The 19,890-nt window shown below is 39.9% G+C and overlaps 1 protein-coding gene across 5 annotated transcripts in view; it reads left to right on the top strand.

Moving 5' to 3' along the window:
- Positions 1-19,890, top strand: part of SCAPER (S-phase cyclin A associated protein in the ER) — a 195,531-nt gene that overhangs the window by 139,617 nt on the left and 36,024 nt on the right. For all 5 annotated transcript variants that reach the window (XM_085515841.1, XM_085515842.1, XM_032446775.2 and 2 more), the window contains exons 24-25: positions 7,663-7,778; positions 14,447-14,570. In XM_085515841.1, the coding sequence (XP_085371967.1) occupies positions 7,663-7,778; positions 14,447-14,570 (240 nt within the window). The remainder of the gene's footprint in view (positions 1-7,662; positions 7,779-14,446; positions 14,571-19,890) is intronic.

The following is a 19,890-nucleotide window of genomic DNA, read 5'->3' as shown; positions in this document are numbered from 1 at the left end:
CTGAAGTTTATGAAGTTTATAAAATTTTAAGGCTTAAACACAGGTCTTTTTCAGTGGCTCAAACTTGGATTCAGGTCCATATTGTGCCACCAAAAAATCTCATAATTGTGTGAACGCAGAACGTAACATAAGGAATTCTGTATGTATGCTTCCTTTGCTAGGAGTGTTAATCAAGATTATAACTGTCTTTATAAAATACAGAACCTGAGCTGAAAGCACGAACTCAGGAACTGATCAGATACAACTGATGGAAAACCTGAGGTGTAGAATCCCTGCTCAGAAACTAATCAAGTACTGCAGACCCTTTAATTGGGAAATCAGGGTTTTTTTAATGAATGCATCTTTTGGTGCTGAGTGCCAGTGATGCACACTGCTGTGAAACATGGCATGGAAAGGGTGGAGGGTGTTCAGAGCCTGGTGCTTGGCACGCTGTCCCTCACTGACTCTCTTCATTCCACCTGGCACAAACCACTGCTGCAGTTAGGAACGTGCCCTGCTCCAGCTGAGGATGGGCAGCGGAGTAATGCCATGGTGGCTCCTGGTTCAAGAGCAAGCTGTGTGCAAACACCGGAGCTGCTCTTTGGACACCCAGACTGTTTCTACCCAGACAGGCATTCCCTGTCACTGCCAGGAGAAAGTCAATAGGTCAGATGTGTGCTGTCTTGTGCAGATTGGACCAGGCAGCTTTATATCATCAATAATTTGTTTGCCCAGAGTTTCTGTAATCTGTGGATTAACCTTTTTCTCAAGATGAACATATAAATAGGAACTTGTTACTAGAGGTCAGCCACAGACTATTTTTTAACATGTTGGCTGGAAATGGTATTACAAAGCAAGTTCAGTTCACAGATAAGCTCTGCAGTGTTCTTATTCCAAGATTATTGGGAGGGTAATTTACTGTGCACAGCGTGCCTTTAGAACTGCTGCATTGATTTCTATGTACGTTCCAAGGTGTGTGCAGTCAGTCCTTCGTTAAGCGTTTACAGGACAAGATATTTTTGATACTACAAAAGCAGGGTAAATGCTCACAGTTGTTATTTTCTTGTTGTATTTTTCTGTGTGTTGGACCTGTCTGCCTGTGGTGGTGGCACTCGGTCCAGTTGCACCAGTGCAAAGTGCAGGCATTGCAGTCAGTGTATGGCAGTAAGAAAATGCCCTGTGCAGGCACCTTGCTGCTAATGAGCAGGTGCCAATTTAGGTAAAGATCATAGTAAAATAATGTTGTAGGCTTTGAAGGTTTTGTTTTATTTAAGTGGCTGGTGTATGTTCATGTTTGCCAGTATTTTAAATTCCACTTCTGACACGAAGCCATATCACCTAGAGGTGTCCTTTGTTGTGTGCTCTCACTTGAAATACTTCTCAAAGCCACATCTACACACCAGCCTTTTATTACTGTCTTGTGGATGGGGTAATGAGCAAATAGTCCAAGAGGTTACAAGAGAGTACCCAAGGCAATCATTGTGAAAGCTGTGTTTAGAATTCAAGTGTTCCTGACTGCCCTGCAGGTCTTCCAACAAACTGCCATAGCTCCCTCTCTATATATCATCTCCCCTGTAATTTTAATATCTTTAGTTTTGCTGGATTGTGCCAGTTTTCACAGTCTTAAATTCAGCTGAAATCAGTGCTGCTATCTTGTGGCTAAAAGCTTTCAATAGTGAAACATCAGCCAGGATTTAACAATGAATCAGTGATGCAAGAGATCCGCAGCTTTTCTGTTCCCTGGATTTCTTCTTTTCCAAAGTCTTGCTGGGAGGAGAACAGGACAAAATCGTGTACTGGTACATTTGGTGTATTTGTTTGGGAACTTCAGTTTGTGAAGTTACTCTTAATTAGTCCAAATGGTCTCAGCAGATGAAGGAGATCTGGGACTGTTGCTGGCTGTGGGGAATTAAACGCTTAGCCTTGTTTTTTTACATTGATACACATAGGAGGTGTCTGGTTATTTATAAACCTTTTTTTTTAGTAAGCACAAGTGGTGTAATGCTTAGTACTGTCTTAATATTTACAAGGACATGTCTTATTTTCACAAACAACATTGTCTTCTTGTTAAGACTACTTGAAATGAGCAAGAGCAGCTAAGCAGATGATGCAGAGCTCACTGGTTTGCATTTACCTGTCCGCTTGAAGGCTTTCACTGAGCTTTGAAAGTTCCCAATTGGGATTGTGAGGACCCTGCCCTCAACATCAACAGTTACTAGTAGAATGCTTCACTGAGACATTGAGCTGAAAAGACACTGCAGGACATGGAGGATTGCTTGATAAGATTCATGCTATTTGATATGGTAATGCAGTAATTCAATAAGGAGCGCTGCTCCGTAGGTTTACCTTACAGCGCGGGCAGATGTTTGGAAAAGTAAGTATGAATTAAAGAATGTTCATAGGCACAAGTTAAATGGCACATCATGTGCACATATGTCCTGTGGAGTAGGACTTGGGGGTCCTGATGGAAATGAGCCAGCAGTGTGCTCCTGCAGACCAGAAAGCCAATGATATCCTGGGCTGCATCAGTATGGAGGTGGCAGCAGGGAGAGGGAGGGGATTGTCCTGCTCTGCCCTTTTAAAGCCCCGTCTGGAGCTCTGCGTCCAGGCCTAGGGCCCCCCAGCACAGGAGGAGCTGTTGAAGCAGGTTTGGAGGAGGACCACAAAGATGCTTAGAGGGCTGGAGCACCTCTCTTGTGAAGAAAGGCTGAAGGAGCTTTACTTCTTCAGCTCCAGGAAAGAAGGCTCCAGGGAAGCATCACTGAGGCCTTCAAGTACTCAAAGGAAGCATATAAGCAGGAGGGAGACTGACTTTTTACATTGTCAGTGATAGGACAAAAAGATCTCCTTTCCTTTAAAGAGAGATTTAGGTTAAGAAGAAATGTTTTACTCAGAGGCTGATGTTCTGGCACAGGCTGCCCACAGAGCTTGTGGATGCTCCATCCATGGAGGCATTGAAGACCAGGCTGGATGGGATCCTGGGCAGTCTTATATAGTAGCTGGCAGTGGGGTTGAGACTACATGATCTTAATGGTCCCCTCTGATCGAAGCTGTTGTATTATTCTAAATATATGTAAAGTTGTTGCAGTTAATAGAACTTATTAATTAAAAAAGGGGAAGTGTGCCAGTACTGAGCATCATGCAGGGAGTGAAGCCCCTTCTGCAAGTTACCACCCATTTACCTACCTGTCATCTCAGGCGCTGCGCAGATGGTAGGTGAGCCTCCTTACCTGGATGAAACCACTGGGATTGGTTTGTATGGAACACAGAAACCAGAGGAGCTGCCTTATCTGTAAGGCTTCTGAATCTGCTTAGCTTTGTGGGATAAGGTGTGAAGGAGCATTACTCATGCTGTCCTTACAGTGGCTTTGCTTGTTGTTACCTGAAGAGCTTAATGTGTAGGCAACTTGTGAGGGAGGAGTTGGTACAAATACACAATGGATATGTCCTTAACGTGACTGAATACTGCTCCCCAACAGTATGCAAGTGGTACGAAGCCACTCATACTTGAATCCTGCACCTAGTTTGTTTTACAACATTTTCCCATTGATGCACAGTGTCTGATACTCTGTAGGTTGAGTTGCTTGTTTGAAAACCCCATTTTAAGGAAAAATTAAGTATTATTATAGTATTAATTTCACTAGAGATAAGTATTACAGCAAACAAAACTCTTTATCTCTCTCCAGTGATGGTGCATAATTTTTTTGTGTCTGGAGGACCAGTACAAGCGCATATACTTTCTACACTCATATCATGTCAGTGATTTTGTATGTGCATGCAGACATTAAGTGTTTATATAAAGGGAAGGGGAGAAAAAAAGAGGTTATCCAGCCCAAGCTTCAGTTGTCAAGTTTATTTTTTTGAAGGCAGCTTTGAACTGCATTTCTTAGCCTCTGGCATTTTAGATAGGATCTTCAAACAGTGGATAAAAGGAAAGAGCATTCTGAAGATGGATTTCAGTTATATTTTACTAATTAGTTATTACTTCTCCCTTGAGTGAACAGTTCAAGTGCAGAATAATCATGTGAGTTCAGTGGATTCTTACAGAAATAGAAGCGAGAAAGTATTAAAGGGTTTGGGTTTGATTCAGAAATACTTCCTAACAAACAATTTTAGCTTGTGCTGTCTCTTTTTTTTAAGGCTTTCTCCATTCTGCTTTGCATTCATACCTAGTTGGTGGGACTGGCAGAACACATTCTCATAGCTGGGGAAGGAAAATATTAATCCATGTTGGAATATTGATTGTGGAGGTTTGTCTAAGAGGGGCTGGCTTACACAGCAGTGTTTTTATAGCTCAGGACAGTTTCACATGCAAGTGCTGCTATTCAAACTGTGAAGTACTGCAGTTACATAGAACAGAGATGTTAAAGCTGACACGAAATCATTAAAGCTCTTCACCACTTCTTATTTTCCTCTATGTACTAAATGATAGGAGTGCTTTAACAGGAGAAATGTGGTGGAAGTGAGTGCTTTGGTACAGGACATTGGATTTCACCCAATAACTCTTGCACCAAATTAATAAATTACGATCTAACTAGGATCATATTTTTCTAAGAGATAATCAGGTTTGATTTAAAAACTTCAAATGATTGAGTGTCGACTATATCCTTAGTATATTATGGTAGTCATTAATTACTCTTGGCATTAAAAAAATCACCTTCTTACCTGAATTCATGCCTTCTCAGCTTCTGTGTGTTATGAGAAACCATCTTCCCCTTCAAGTGCTTCCCTCCTGAGATCCAGTTGTGTCATTGCTTTCCCTGCCATGCACTGACTTGTGCTTCTGCAGTGCCTCGTACTGAGGCAGGTTGTTCTGACCTCCAGGCTTCCTTGACAAACTTTCCAGTTTGCCCAGCATCCAATGGAAAACAGGAGTGGGGGAGTGTTCTGGCCTTGCTTCTGTACGTAGGCATCAAATAGTGTTGGTGACTGTTCCTCCCTGTATGTCAGTCAGTAGCCTGCTGACTTTTGTAAGTAACTCAGAGATTTCTTCCATTTTGATTTTATTTCAGAGCCATCCAATTTATATGATTTCAATTCTTTGATGTATGAGACCAAACCCAGCAAAGTACCTGCACAGGTTGCTTGGCCCTGTCATGTATTTATATGTTGTCTGTGTATCTGAGCAGGGTGGTTGGGTGGGATGAGGAAGATAACATCAACAACTTGGTTTAGCTGTGTTTATTTACCAAATGTCAGACGATGAGACAAAGTTGTTTTGAACTCTGCTTGTTTTTGAATTTGCCAAACCTGCCAGTATCATTGGGTAAGTGGCGCTTCCAAAGGTGCCACAGATGCCAAACCCTGATAAAATCTGCCCTGTCTTGCTAATGAACACACAGTTAGTTGTTCCCCATCTGCTGCCTCTGTCTGAAAGGTTAGGAAGCCCTTCCTTCGTGATCACAAAGGACATAATTATTGTCTGTAGAGGAGTCAAGTACAGAGACGGTTCATCCAGCCTGACCGCTGCTACACTGCAGGCCACCAAAGATTAACAGCTGCTTCTCCTTTGATTAGGTTAGGTAATAACAGTTACTTTAGTTAATAATTGGATGGATTCCCAGGCCATGTAATTCAGGTTTAGGCTGTCATTTTTTGCTGGCATGTTGCTGAGCTGTATTATTGGAACGGAGCCTGTAATCCTATTAGTCAGTTGTCACTCAAGCCATAGGAGAGAAGAGGAATTCAAATCCATTAAGGTGTTGTAACAGGTAGGAAAATAAGTCAGCCACACTCGCTCGGTATGCAGGGAGCTTTCCTGATTGTTTGACAACATTAAAAAACAAAGATGAATTTTAGAAGTTAGCTGAATTGCTTAGTTATTAGTTAATCCTAAGGATTGTTTCACTACGTGTTTATGGCTATTTCTGTTCAGTTTGCCACCTGTGCATTACTGTGCATGTGTTCTGCTGAAGAGATACATGGTGAATATGCTGTTGTGTCATTTAAAGTACATGGCAACCAACTTTGACAAGTGCATAATGATCCAAAAAATTACAAATTCATACTTAGCATCACGTCAGCTGTGTCAGCTTTCATCCTGTACAAACCAGGCTGCTGTATTTCACACTGATAGAGACTTCTGAAAACAAGATTTCTTTTTCTTATATTAGTTTTGAGTGCTACATCGTTAGTTCTGAAGGCCTCATATCCACTTTTATTTCTGTAATGCTTAAATCAAATGTAGGTGGCATCCTTTGTGCCTCTTCCCCTCTCTATTAAGAAATGCCTGAATGACAGCAATGATCATTTTTCCCTGTGTGATTTTTCTGCCTCATTCTCCTGCTTATGACTGGCAACCCCTACAATTCTGTGATTCTGTGTGATTTATGATTGAGATGTCTCAAAATGGTTTCTGAAATAGTGATATTTCTGAAAATACACAAAGCCAAAAACTTCCACTGTTAAAAGTCAACAAATGTGTGGGGTTTTCTTCTGTTCAACAAACATGAACTCCATTGCATTGCATGCTTTGCTAAATAAGCCTCCCACTTAAGCATGCAGGCATTCTCAGAGCTGTTTCTTTAGTGAAGCTGAGACTGTTTTCCTGAACATCTAGATTAATAATTCCAGAGATGAAGTTGGAAGTCTGGAGCATTCTTTCAGGCAGCAGAGGTGTGCCATACTGGTTTGTGCCGTTCCCAAATAGGGACTACAGAATTGGTTTACAAGGATCTGTTTAAAAGCAACACCATAGCATGATGAATGCAGAACAAACCAAAAGTAAACGTGATGCTTCAAATCCAAGAACACTGATTAATTCAGGTGCATTTTTGATAAGGTGCAAGCAGTGGATTAGACAAAAGATCAGGGAGGGTAATAATTTTGAGCTGCTGTCCCTTGCTAAGCACCTGACTGGAAACAGAGAACCTGCACCAATCTTCCAAGTGACATTTTCAATCTTAGGTAGTTTCCCATAACTGAAGCATTATCAAAATTATGTCCCTTTTTTGAATCCTGTTTACCAAACTCCAAGCAATTAATTTGAGGAGGCAGAAGAACTAACCAGCTTGTATCCTCAACAGCATCTGCCAGAGAGCATTTCTAGTAACTGGCACTCTGCCTGCTGATGCTGCCAGGCATTCTTCCAGACAAGGAACTGAATTTGCGGGGTTCCCATGCTTTGAAATACGTCACTGGATTTTCATCATGCCAAACATGATGGCACTCATGTTTTAAAGTGATCTGCATAAGCATTTCTGTGCATTCATAGACCAGGGAACAAGCCTGGAGGTAGTTTCCTTTTGGGAAAGTATGTAAGAAAGAGGAAATAGAGTTGGTTTGTATTTGCTTAATCATATAAAAGAAGAGCATTGCAGTATAGCTGCTGAGGTAACAGCAGTGGGTAAAGATTGGCTTCTTCCCTACAACAGTCTGTTCTTATGGAAAAGATTTATGATATTAATCTATAGGTGTTAGCTAAATATAGTATGTGGTATGTATTCATTGCCTTTGAGACCATAACATGAGTATTTCTGCTCCTGTGCCTTCTGAAGAATGTTCTTCCCTGTGTACTGGCATTTCACTGCTCTTTTTCAGAGCTGTTCATCATGATAAATGCTTGTATTAAGGCTTTCCTGTGTTGACACACAAACTCAGGGCAGTTACCTTCTAGGTACCTGGCTTATATGTGAATTTTCTAAAAGCTTCTGTTGGTTCTTTTCTGTGATTGTGTCTCTGTAGAACACAGCAGACCAGATAGCATTTCGGGCTGCAGGAGGACTGACTGCCCTCGAGCATGTTCTTCAAGCAATGACTGCTCCCACCAACCTGAATGCAGCTTCACGGATTCCTTTTAAGTAAGTGTGATTGGTCCTTCCGTTGCCACTTAGTATTGCTGGAGTATTCGTTTAACATCTGCTTCACTGCTTCTGCTTCCTTCTTACACTGCTCAAAGTAAAAAGTCACGCTCTGTTTTGTGCTGCCATGAAAGGTGGAAGATGTTTCCACTCAACCTCTGGTTTTCAGACTAGGGCTTCTCATTCGCTGTTCTCTGAGACTTTTAAAGTGAAGCAGTTGTTCTAAGATAGCACTAGCTGAAAGGGCTTCTGCAAACAAGTAAATCCAAATTCTTGTGGATTAGAGGAATTACTCTTTGTAGCACATACAAGTAGAAGGGTTGAAATGTCTAATCCTTAAAAAATTCCATTTGTGCTATGAGAGTTAAGGATGCTTTTTGCACAGGAGCGACCAAGCCTGGTATGTTCTGTTGTGTACCATTATTGGAATTTCTCAGTAGGTTTATGTTGATATTTGAATAATTCAAATGGAAGCACTGCATTGTGTGGTTTTGGATCTTTAATGACTCTCAATATATTATGGGCCAAGGTATGAAGTGTTAGGAAAGAGCACCTAGGAAATAAACGTGCTTTTAATATCCTTACTTTGCTCTTCAAAAAGAATAAAATCCCTGCATTCCCTGTAGTTCGTGCAGAATACACTTCCTGCAAGTCCACCCAGTTCCCCTGATGCTGAGTTTGTGTTACAGTGCTCAGCAGCAGCTGGGAGAATGAAAAATACTACTCAGTCTGTAAGGAAGCATTTAAATAAGTGTAATTATACTGACCTGTTGACCAAAGTGTTTGTGACTTGGAGGACTACCAAATGATGATCTTGTGCCAGAGCTTAGACCTCAAATTAAGATCACTGTAGTGGGACGTACCATATTTTCAATTAACAACGTATTCTGTTAAGCACTGTGTAACGTTTAATTCAAACAGAAATAAAACTGCTTTAAGCAGAACTGCTTGCGTTCAGTGGATGCAGCTGATGTGGTTTTATTCATTCCTGCTACAAGAGCATACAAAAAAAAATAGCTGTAAGTTCCTGACAGATATTGTATAGGAACAAGTACAACATGAGGTTAAATTGACGTCTGTTTCCCAAAGAAGGAAAGCAGTAGAGCTAATGCTGTTATATTCCATTTCCTGCTTTCTTAAGGCTGTGGAGCACCTTTGCTTTGCTCCATTCATAACTCAGACACAAAGCCTGCCTTCTTATGAACTATTGGAAAACTCTTTCAAAGTTCCAGGTGCTGCTGGGAGTAAGTTAAATGTTCAGACAGCATCCCTCCAGTTTAATGCCCTGTTGGTTAGTGTGAATGACTATTGCAATTGGAAAAATTAGGAACGATTTTATTTTTTCCTTAAGCACAAGTTTGCTGTTTTTTCAAGGTTCCAAGAACATGTAACAAAATTTTCTTCAAAAAACAAAAACAACTGCAGAAATTGCAGACACCTCTCTGGTGGCTTCTTTAAACTTGAGCTATCTCTTATGTTACAAGGAGCCAGCTTCCGTTTCTAGGTCATCTTCACATGTTACGCTGGTGCTCAAAGAGAGCTTCCAGCTCTTGGATTTGTAGCTGCAAAACCCGTTAGCAGCCTCATGCCGTTCTCCATCCATATTCTGCTAAGTCAGTGCTGCTGCTGAAGCCAGAAGCACAAAACCCACTCACCAGCAGGGTCATTAAGGCCACAGGGTTGGTTGTGTTATTATGTATTAAGTATTGCTAGTTATTATTACTTTTTGTTTCTATAGCTCGGAAGTTTGTGTTTCTTGTTGGCAGGATTGTAGATGAAATAGCTAGACGTGTAGCAGGTTTTATTCAGGCTGTTAGATAAATGGCACCTGGAACTTGCTGGTTGGGTCTTTGGCAGGAGCAGACTTTCTGAATACAGTTTTCATAACAGAAAACTAAGCTGAAGTGTCAAACTTGAGCTGTTTCTATATTAGCAAATATATGGAGGTATGTATGTAGCTTTAAGCCAGCTAACCTATGTGCAGTGCAGCACGCTTTCAGCTATGATCATCAAGTTTCCATGGGTCACATTTCTTCTAAGGAACAGTTGCTGAAGTCAGTCCATACAATTCCCCATGTGAGTGAATTTAATGTTGTACCTAACGTGTATTGTAGGGCTTACTATTAAATGCAAAGTTATGTCGCAATTCATCTCCTTGTGCTGCTTTAACTAGAGGGTGAAAATGCTTAAATGATAAGGAAATCAAAGTTTTCAAACTTAGTAATAGGATTTCAGGTCATCTTAATTCTCCACAAAACCTTCTCTCGGTTATCATGCAATCTGTGATTCATGCTTTTGTGGATCTGATTGCTGCTAGTGAAGTTTCCCATTCATATATATTTTATGCAGTTGCTGTTCATATTTGCTAGACTTCTGCATTTTGTTGCCACTTCTCAAGGTGATGTGCTGCAAAATAGCAATAAAATACCCCACAGAGTTTCGAAGGATAAACTATTTTAGCAAAAACTTCTTTTACATACATTAAAAACTTAGATGGAAAGCATAATGCATGCTGGAGGCATCACAGTGAATTTGGTGTTGCAGCATATAGCGTAGCCCTCTGTGGTTGACTTCAGTGATGTTCTTTCTCATGTAGAAGAACATATCTTGAATGTATTGAAGCAGCAGCAGTTTACTCTGCATAGAGGTGAAACAAAGCCCTGTGAAGACAAGTTAAATTAAGACCTTTCATTAATTGCCTTCCTGTCTTCCCTGGGCCACCTATGCTCTGCTGAAGGACTCTGCTGACCTTACAATTGTGTGCTCATGCACATTTTACCATTGGTACTCAAATTGGGAATGTCTCTGCTTTTTTTTTGTGCCGAGGTTAAGCTATTTACAAGTAGGTGAGGAGATTACATGGGCTATTATCTACATCTCTCTTTCTCCAAAATCCTGGCAGTATGGTGCAGCTCAGAACTTTAATCCCATGTCTACAGGATAAAGCTTTATTATCAAAGATTTAACAATATGCCTGTTGTTTTGTACCGCTGGCCAGATTGGTAGTTAGACTTAGCAGGGCAGCAAATGCTGTGAAAAGATGTGACATTTATGAGACAGATAATACATGCAGTGTCCCAACAGTATTCCTCCCTTCAAATAAAGCACTGAAGAAAGAAAAGGGAAAGCAATGGATTACAGTTGATTTTATTACTGATGTTAACGTACAAATTAGTGTTCAGCTGCCTTATTTCTTAAAGAAGCATTTCATAATCTTCCTGAATTTGCTCACGTTCAGCACACTCAGCAGAATTTCAAGTGGTTTCAGAGTTTTATGGTATTTTTCTTATGCTTGTATGGGAAAGCAAGAAGGAACTCCATAAAGCAATTTCATGACTTACGATCAAAACCAGAACACGATTCACATCCCCGAGTTGCCTTTCCTGTTTACTGTGGGCAACTCACTTATCCCCTTTGTGCTGTGCCTCCTTTCTGCCCTTGATAATTATAACAAATCTGCCAGAAAATGGGGTTTGTAGGATTTGTTTCATTCACACTTGCAAAGAGTTTTGAGTTCCTTGGGTAGCCAGCACTTTACATACAAATTAGTAGCTGTTGTAATAAACAAGATCAGCATCTGAAACCTGCCGCATCTGTCTCTTTGTGGTGTATTGTTGCTGTCTGTCTCAGGGCTGGATGTCTCACTCTCGCAGCACTCAAAATCAAGACATTATTGCCCTACCACACAATACAGGAACAAGATTCATCACCAAAAGTAGGTAATTGATAGGTGGATTTTTGGCTCGAGATCCAAACCCTGCGATGAAGTAACTGATAAACCAGGACAGGATAATTTCTGTGGAGGCCTTTCAGATTGTCACACTTGTAAAATATGTGGGGAAAGGAATGGCTCAGCTATTGCTTGTTCTGTGATAGTTAACTTGTAGTTGTTTGGGGGTGTTTTGTTTTTCATAGAATACCATTTCAGAACAAATCTAATGAGTTTTTGGAAGTGTTGGTGCTGAGCTGTGTCTTCTGTTAATTGTGATGAGATATCAAGGCTGAAGCCTTGAATAATGTAAAACAGACAAAATAGTTATTGATTATGAACCTCCAATTCCTTTGAGGGTTCCTGTTGATATCATAGGCCCCAAGAATGAAGTACAAACCTGAAGTGGGGCTTTTTGTCTTCAGTTTTTACTTATTTTTGTTTCTCTTACCCTGGTGCACCTTGCGGCCATTCTGCTCATTGGTTTTCAACTAATTACTTTGTTAAGAAAAGAGTCAGAGTGCTGATATTTCTCTAAAGCAGAAGTTGTGACTCCTCGCCCCTGTCTAGTGGTGCAGGAGCGTGGCTCAGTTCTGCATGTATTCTCCTTTGTGTTCATGTGAAGTGAATATAGTACACAGATGCATGTTTTTTAGTCTAGTTTTAAGACAGATTTCTCTATTGGATCAAAGTTAGTGTACCAGAAGGAGGAGTGTTTCTATAATTGGATTTGCTCAGGAGGAAAGCCCTGCATCAGAGGGAGGGAGACTTATTATGCGGTTGGAGCGTGCATGCTGTCTGACACGGCTGTAAAGCTGATTTGCGGGTGAGGTACAAAGTTTAGTGCTACATCAGTGATCAATAGACAGCTGCGTTGTGCGTGAGGCTCACACTCTTCCATTTCAGCTGCAGAACCCATCGCTTGATATGAGGAGCAATCAGAGCTTCAGACAGGAGAAGGGAAGAAAGCAAAAACAGCTGAGCTGCTTTTAGTTGTCCGTCCCAGAGAGCTGAGCTGGTGGTTAAATAAAGTTCTTGCTTGACATTCGCAGCACTCAGCTCTCGTCTCGGAGGCCTTGTGCAGAAATGGTGACAGTTGACAGCTGTTGTGCCCTTAATAAGATTAAAGTAAAGAAATTAGTTGTGCTGTCTGTAATCTGCCATTTAACACTGCAAACCACCTGGGGACGGCTTCTGTGCTGACACTTCCCATTTTCAATTTGGAGAAAATGGTGGAACTGAGTCATAGTTCAGAACGTGCCACGAGCAGAATGCATTTAAACGAAACGCAGTTAGCAAGCTTATGTTTCCAATTAAAAGGACCTTCTTTATTGTTGTGAAAAATTAATTTGACATCCATTTGCTTAAAGCACCTTTTCAGAACCATTATTTAAGCCTCTGAAAATTCAAATGCTTTTCCTGACATAGGATTCATTTGGGAAATACAAAAGCACGATGCATTATCGCAGTTGATTTTGTTCTGCAACTTGGAAGATTGTGTTCAAATGGAAAATAAGTGCTCGTCTCTGCAGTTCTGAGAATCCCATATAACAAAGAAATGTTGTTGTGAATTAACTGCATCACGTCACAAACCCTGCAGCGCTGCCAGAATGATGCGTTAACCTACCCAGGCCCTACCTGATTCTTCAGTGTTTGTATTTAAATTGAATTAATCGTTGCTTTCAATCAGAACAGCTGATGAAAAGAAAATCGGCACCTTTCATTTAAACTGGAAAAAAACCAACTGCTGATTCAGTTCCATCTCTCTGTGAGAACACCCACCCACCCAATAATCATCCATAAATAAGAAGCCTATGAGTTGATTATGCTTTTTCAGTGTTGTTGAGAAAGGTGAAATAAATATGTAGTTAGGATAAGATAGCACGCTCCATACCTATTTTTTTTAAAAACCTAATTGAATTTTTGTGTTATTATTGTAGAGTAAAAATCAGGTGAGATGAGCAAAAATTAACCACTCTTATCAATAAATAATGGTTTGATGTTGCACTCCTATCGTGTGAACTGTAGGTTGTAACTGATTTAATTAGACAGAACAGGAGAATTAATTACAGGTACAGTAAAACATACAGAGTTGGTAACGTGGTGATAACTGGCACGTTGAGACTGGAAAGGTGTTGGTGTTCCTTGCACTTACACAGATCAAACCAAGTGAGTTAATGCATTTGTGCAAGTCCAGAGTTGTTTCTCAAGCTGAAGAAGAGATGCCATAATACTGATGATACTTTTCAGTTTCCTTTAGACAAACATCTTGAGTTGCTAACCATCTTTATTTATTATTGTATATATTTACGATTCTTCGTGTGGTGTGTCCGTGTGCGTATTTGTATAAGAATAATGATTGCTTCTGTGGTAAGCGGAGTTCTACAGATTGATTCTGTGTTTATTCTGGAACAATGTTATCTTTGGTCACATTCCTCTTCTCTCTAAGTGTATTTTGTAGGACTGGTCTCAGCTTCCCTACACGTCCTTTTCTCCTCAAGGTTGTGCTAGGAGGGGGACCTTGTTCCCCAGTTCCCAACAAGCCAGAAGAAAAGAATGTTGCTTATCCCAATTACATAGCATATTGGCTTATTTCTTTAGTTTTGCTATGCCTTTGCAGTATGGCCATAATTTGTGTTAGATTAGTACTACGAATGCATGTGTATAAGTATGCTTACTAAAAAATTAACAGCATGAGAAAGTTCATGCTTTTCAAACAGTTCCAGGGCGCGTTATTAAGATGTAAACCATGAATACAGAAGAGTCCAGTAGCCACACACAGGGGGAATTCTGCTAAATATGGCTTCATAACATTTTAAGGTGTTATTTTTTCCCTTATTTCATTTAAATTTTCAGTTCTGTTTTTAATCTGAGTTTAGAGAAACAATTGTGGATTATTGAAATACTGTTTTGTTGTGTTCTTCTGTTCATTCTTCTTTCTCTCCTCCTGGTCTTTCAGGTCTCTGTGCAGCACAGTAAATGCTTATGGACTCACCTGCAATAACTGCCCAGAGAACTGCACCTATATTCTTTTTAGTAACAAGATTACCTTTTTAATGGACTTGTTGATGCACCAGTTTACGGTATGTAAAATACATTTAATTTGTCCTCTTTCACAAGCACATTAGAGTATTTGCAGTGTAAAACCACCAACAGATCATAGAATGACCTGGGTTGAAAAGGACCGTAATGATCATAGAGCTCCAATTAGAAGAATATGGTTCTCTTGTTGTGTGCATTTGGTAAGCTACATGTACTTCTATACAAATGGATATTCTCTCTGCTGCTAATCAATTCTGCAGAAGCATAAACATTAGGAACTCTGATGAGTGGACAGTGTGTTGATCTTAACCCATTCTGGGCCCTTCTTTAATGCAGCCTGTGGCAATAGTTAAAGTATAGAATGCTATGAGTTGTTCGCGTGTGCTGTGTTCTTATGTGTTTCGATATGGAAAACACAAAGCAGTTCGATATCTTGTTAACTGTGTTTGCAGAGGCGTTTAAATAGTAAGGCTCTCTGACAGTGGAGGTTTTAATTTCCCAATGTTTCATTTAATTTGAAATGTCATTAAATATTTTATTTGAAAACTCATTTTTAATTCATAATGACCTGCTCATCATAAGATATTTAGTCCTGGTTTTCTACTTATAAATGGTGCGTATGTATTTTCATGAGCCAAGCAGTTTGTTAATTGAAAAGTTATGTACGTACTTTAAATAATTTAAATGACGCTGTTAGACTCAACAAGCCATAGGACTGTTGATGAACACTTAAAAAAGATGGTCCAAAGGCCTTTGGCACAAACAAAGAAAACAGGAATGCAACCTGTGTGTTGTCCTCTAAGTAGCTGCCAGCTCATTGTTCTCCACCAAATCTTTCCAAGAGGATTCCAGGTATTAGATTTCAAATATACTTAGTGAAAGGTGCATGTATTGTGCTGGGCCAGTCACAACACTGCTTGCTGTCTGCAGAGCGAGCCAGAACACAGGCTCCCTGCTTAATTACAAAGAGATGAAATCCTTCAGCACTTTGCAAGTGACAAGATTCATTCTGATGCCAGACACCTTCCCTTTTATCAGCACAGCTCTGTGCAAATGGCCTCAGCCTCTTCTGAATAAATACAGAGGGTATTTCTTAGACTATGTGGGCCACCTAGAGATCAGGAGCAGTGCATAAAAGAAACTTACAATGCGTAGAGGTGCTCTCAGCCTGCTGCCAAATAATGCCATAGGATTGCAGCAAAACTGGAACTAAAGCAGAAAATTCCCCTTGACCCACAGTGGACTTTTCTTTCCTGTGCATAAAGTCTCCTATGTTCTCTTCAGGCAAATTTGGCCCTTGAACTCAGAAATCTTCATCATCCAATGAAATACGTATTTAAGTAAAAATAAATAAGTAGGGCACTACCTCCCTAACCCTGATTCTTCTCTCTCAAAAATGCACAAAGTCAGATCAAATTTCAGTTTTCCTTTCTTAAGAAAAAGGCTGCATGGAAAGCACTTCTTTTAATTGGATCAGGCTCTGAATGCCAGGATATTAAAGGCCAGCCCTCCAAAGAGTTTAACTGCCAGCAGTTTTCCTACTTTGGTGAGCTGTGTGATGCTGCCTGTGTTGTGTATATTCCCATAATAAACCCCAAGTAATACTCTGTAGAAAATAAGAGAACATATTATTGCAAGACTTTAACAAATTACTGAACACGTGTTAATATTTGCTGAGTACAGAAAGGTTTGAGTTTTGGAAAAGCTCTAAAAATATTTGTAAATGCAGCAGATATCAACCTTGCTTTGGTGTAATATAATTAGATTTTAGTTTTGTTTTTCAACCTCAAAATCTAATGCAGTGTCAGCTTCATTTTGCCTAAAACTCAAAGCTATCCATTTCGAAGAATCAAATATGAGATGATAGCAAAATGTGCCTCTCCTTTACGAAGATGTTATTTATAATATTTATCCACTGGAGAAGTTGAGGGTTTTGTTTTTGTTTCGTTTTTGTTTTTCCTCTTGTGAGCTGGGCAACCAAAAGGAAACTGATAGGAAATCAGCTGTAGAGATTAGTGGGTTTGAGGTGGTTTTTTTATGTTTTTTTTTCTGTGACCTCCAGCCTGTTCAAGCTAGTTATTAAAAGCTTTTAGACCTTTCTTCCTGCAATTTACCTCATTCCTAAACCTTCTATAGACATGACTTATCATTTTGCCTTTCTGAGCCTTCTTATCAGCTCAGATAATGTGTAAGTCAGTGCCTGCTGAGGCCAGTAGCAGCCAGACTCCAACTCTGAAAGGCCACTGCATCAAACCTTCCTGTCTGCATTTGTGGAAGGCTGATGGTCAGGAAGTAAGTTCATTTCTATACAGACTTGCTCTCTCTGCTCTTCCTTGTCTCCTGAACGTAGATGATAGCTGCAAGATAAAGAAAACCTTTTCTAATTGTGTATTTTGGGAGATTGTACTGCATCAGAGACAAATAGTTACACAGAACTGTAGATGCGTACAGTTGGCTTCTTATTTTGATTGGGTTTTTTACTAGTCAAGTTCTTTTCCACACAGATATCTGGAAAACCCATGCATAATAAACCATATGCTTCTGTACATACATCTGTAAGTGATGGTTTAGTAAACAGTTTGGGGTTTTGTCTGTTCCAGATACCTGCACTTTCGTGGTTTCCTGATGATCCATGAGAGGCGTGATGGTTTGTTTGTTAGCTGTGCTCTCAGATCAAAGGGGAATGTGCAGAACCTTTTGAGAGTGTTTTGGCCAGTAAAAATGCTTAGAAGTTTTTGTTGGCTCGTTCAGATCTTTCACATCTTATCATCATATTGTTGTCAGTTAAGCTGTAATAGGAATCTATACTAATGAGGAAACTGAGATGTTTTTAATTGTTGTTATTGTGTTGTTACATATATATGTTTAATCATTCTATGTCTTCATTTGCACATTTCCCTCTTGTATTCTGCAGTGAATAAGTTGGCTTCATGTTCATTAGCGCTGTGACCAGAATTGTGAACTCCCAAGCACTGTGATGTGCTGCTCCACCCTTCTGGTCCATCCTGAAATTGCATTCTGTTTCCATAGCACTTGGGCTCCGTGGTACTGACAGTTCTCTTTGTCTTTGTGGAGGGTTTTTAGCTGCCAGATCACAAAGAGGTTGAGAAACCCTCTTGTCCCTCTGTTGGAGATCCAAGGACCGGCACCTAGCAGTATCGAGGTCGTTAGAAAAGTGCCTCGGCTGGATGTCAGCTCTGTGTGTTGGGCTGTCTCTAAAGCAATCCAGACAATGCTGGCAGCGTAAAACAGAACAAAAACTGCCTGTCCTTTTAATAATGTAACTTTGAAAAGACCAAAAATTTGGTTTCTATTCATCTGCTTCAGTTGGGAAGCAAGTACATGAGTCCCAGAGCACATGTTGGAAATGGGGCCAGGGTAGAAGAAATAATTACATACATGTAAAAAATAATTCTTCCTGGACGGGTTCCATTTCTTTAGTTCACTGGTTGTTCCATTGAAAATCCAACATTCTACACTGTTTTGAATGTATGTGCTTTCCAGAAGCAAGCCTGGTGATGACTGGAAATGGTGCGTTTTCAAAGGCTGGGAGATCTTTTAGGTTTAACAGCTCAATATCTGAAGTGACTCATGGCTGTGAAGGATTATGCTTTTTACGAGAAAAATAAAAACACAAATGAGTTCTCAGTGGTAGCTCTACTTTGCTAACTGGAAACTGCATATTTTTGTTAGCACAAAGAAATGCACATTGATATACAGGGGTACTTGCAGTGGCATGAGTCAGAACCGAGTAGCACTTTCAGCTATATTGAATGTGTGCCTAAGTGCTTTACTGGATTGGGGCCATGTTGTTCAGCATCTTGCAGGATTCAATCCTGGATGCTGAGCACATCTGAAGAGCTTACAGCAGCTCTACACAAGCAAGGGATTCCCTTACACAAGGGGAATTCTCTACTGGATTGCTTTTATGGAGACTGCCAGAGCTGGAAATCTGGTCATTAGACCATCTTGGTTCAAGAACTGCTTTAAAGCAAGTAAGGCTTTTGATTACGTCTGGCACCAACGGTCAACATGAACGTTAAAATGGTGGTGAGGCATGGGATCTGTCAGATAACTGAATGCATTTTTCCTGTTTTTCCTTTTGAAACATGTGTGATACCAAGCACTTGACAGGTCACTTTAGGCAGGTAACGTTACTTGTAGATTTTGGCAGTTAAACTATTAGGCCTCTTAGACCTCACAAATAAAAGTAGGAAGTTCTGTAATACTTGCTTATCCAAAGCCTATGCTCAAGAAAAGAATGGCTTTTATGAACATCATTAATTTCTGTTGTAATCAAACACAGAAGGCAGAGCTTGAAAGGTTTCACAATTATACTATTAAATCTTAAGATTTCCTACCCCCTTATCTGATGTAATGATCAACACGCAGCAGTACATCACTTTTGCAAGCATCCCAATTAATGCTGTACATAAATCTTGACACGCTTTCACACTGTTCTGTTAATTACTTATACAATAAGAGTTGATCATTTGTCTCAGTGAGTTCATACCAAAGGAAAATAAGGTAGGAATGAAGTTCAGAGTTTACCCATTTTCTTTAAAACAGTGTTTCCCTTTATCTCCCCTCTGTCACAGATTGGGTAAAAACCACATGTTCTCACTTTGTGGGAATCCACCTGTACATTTTCCTCCAAAAACTGAAAAGTAAAAAATCGTCTCTGTGAGAAATGTTAAGATTATATTAAGAGTGTCAGATGTATTTATTCTTCAAATTAGTAAGAATGGTTTTATATCAAGGCATGAATTGTATAACTAAGGACTCCATACTTGTATATATGAGAACTGTACATTCTATGTAAATATATTTAACTAGAAGAAAAAAATAGACATCTGTTTATAGTACCTTTCATCACAGCAGCTGGAAGGCTTTGCTCCAATGTATTGTTAAATCTTTTAAGAGAGATTATATATCTTTTTTTTCATCTTAGGTGAAAAAAGCACTAAGTCGCATTTGTTAGCCATGTTTTAAAGCCTGATGTTCCTAGTACAATGTTGACACATTTGAATTAATTTATACATTACAAAGCTTAATCCATCTATTCAGCAGGCAATTAGAATCATTAGGCCTGAATTGTTTTAGTCAGCAGAAGTTACTGAAGCTACATAATATTATTTTTCCTATTGAACTTGAATAAGCTGCTAAAGGCTTCTCACTTGCTCTCTTGGCTCACCACCAGAAGCAGGCTATTGCAGTGAGTTTTAAGTACCGGCACAAGGCTCGGAGCTCATGAATAATGAAAAAACGTGCATGTTGTTCTTTGTCACCAAGTGTTACCAAATCCCTCCTGATACCTATACAGGGAGAAGCAATTTACTGTGACCTCACTTGCTTATACCA

Source organism: Coturnix japonica, chromosome 14 (genome assembly GCF_054131305.1).
Source record: "Coturnix japonica strain WE chromosome 14, WE-NBRP24, whole genome shotgun sequence".
Taxonomy (NCBI): domain Eukaryota; kingdom Metazoa; phylum Chordata; class Aves; order Galliformes; family Phasianidae; genus Coturnix; species Coturnix japonica.
This window is presented reverse-complemented; position numbering and strand designations above follow the sequence as displayed.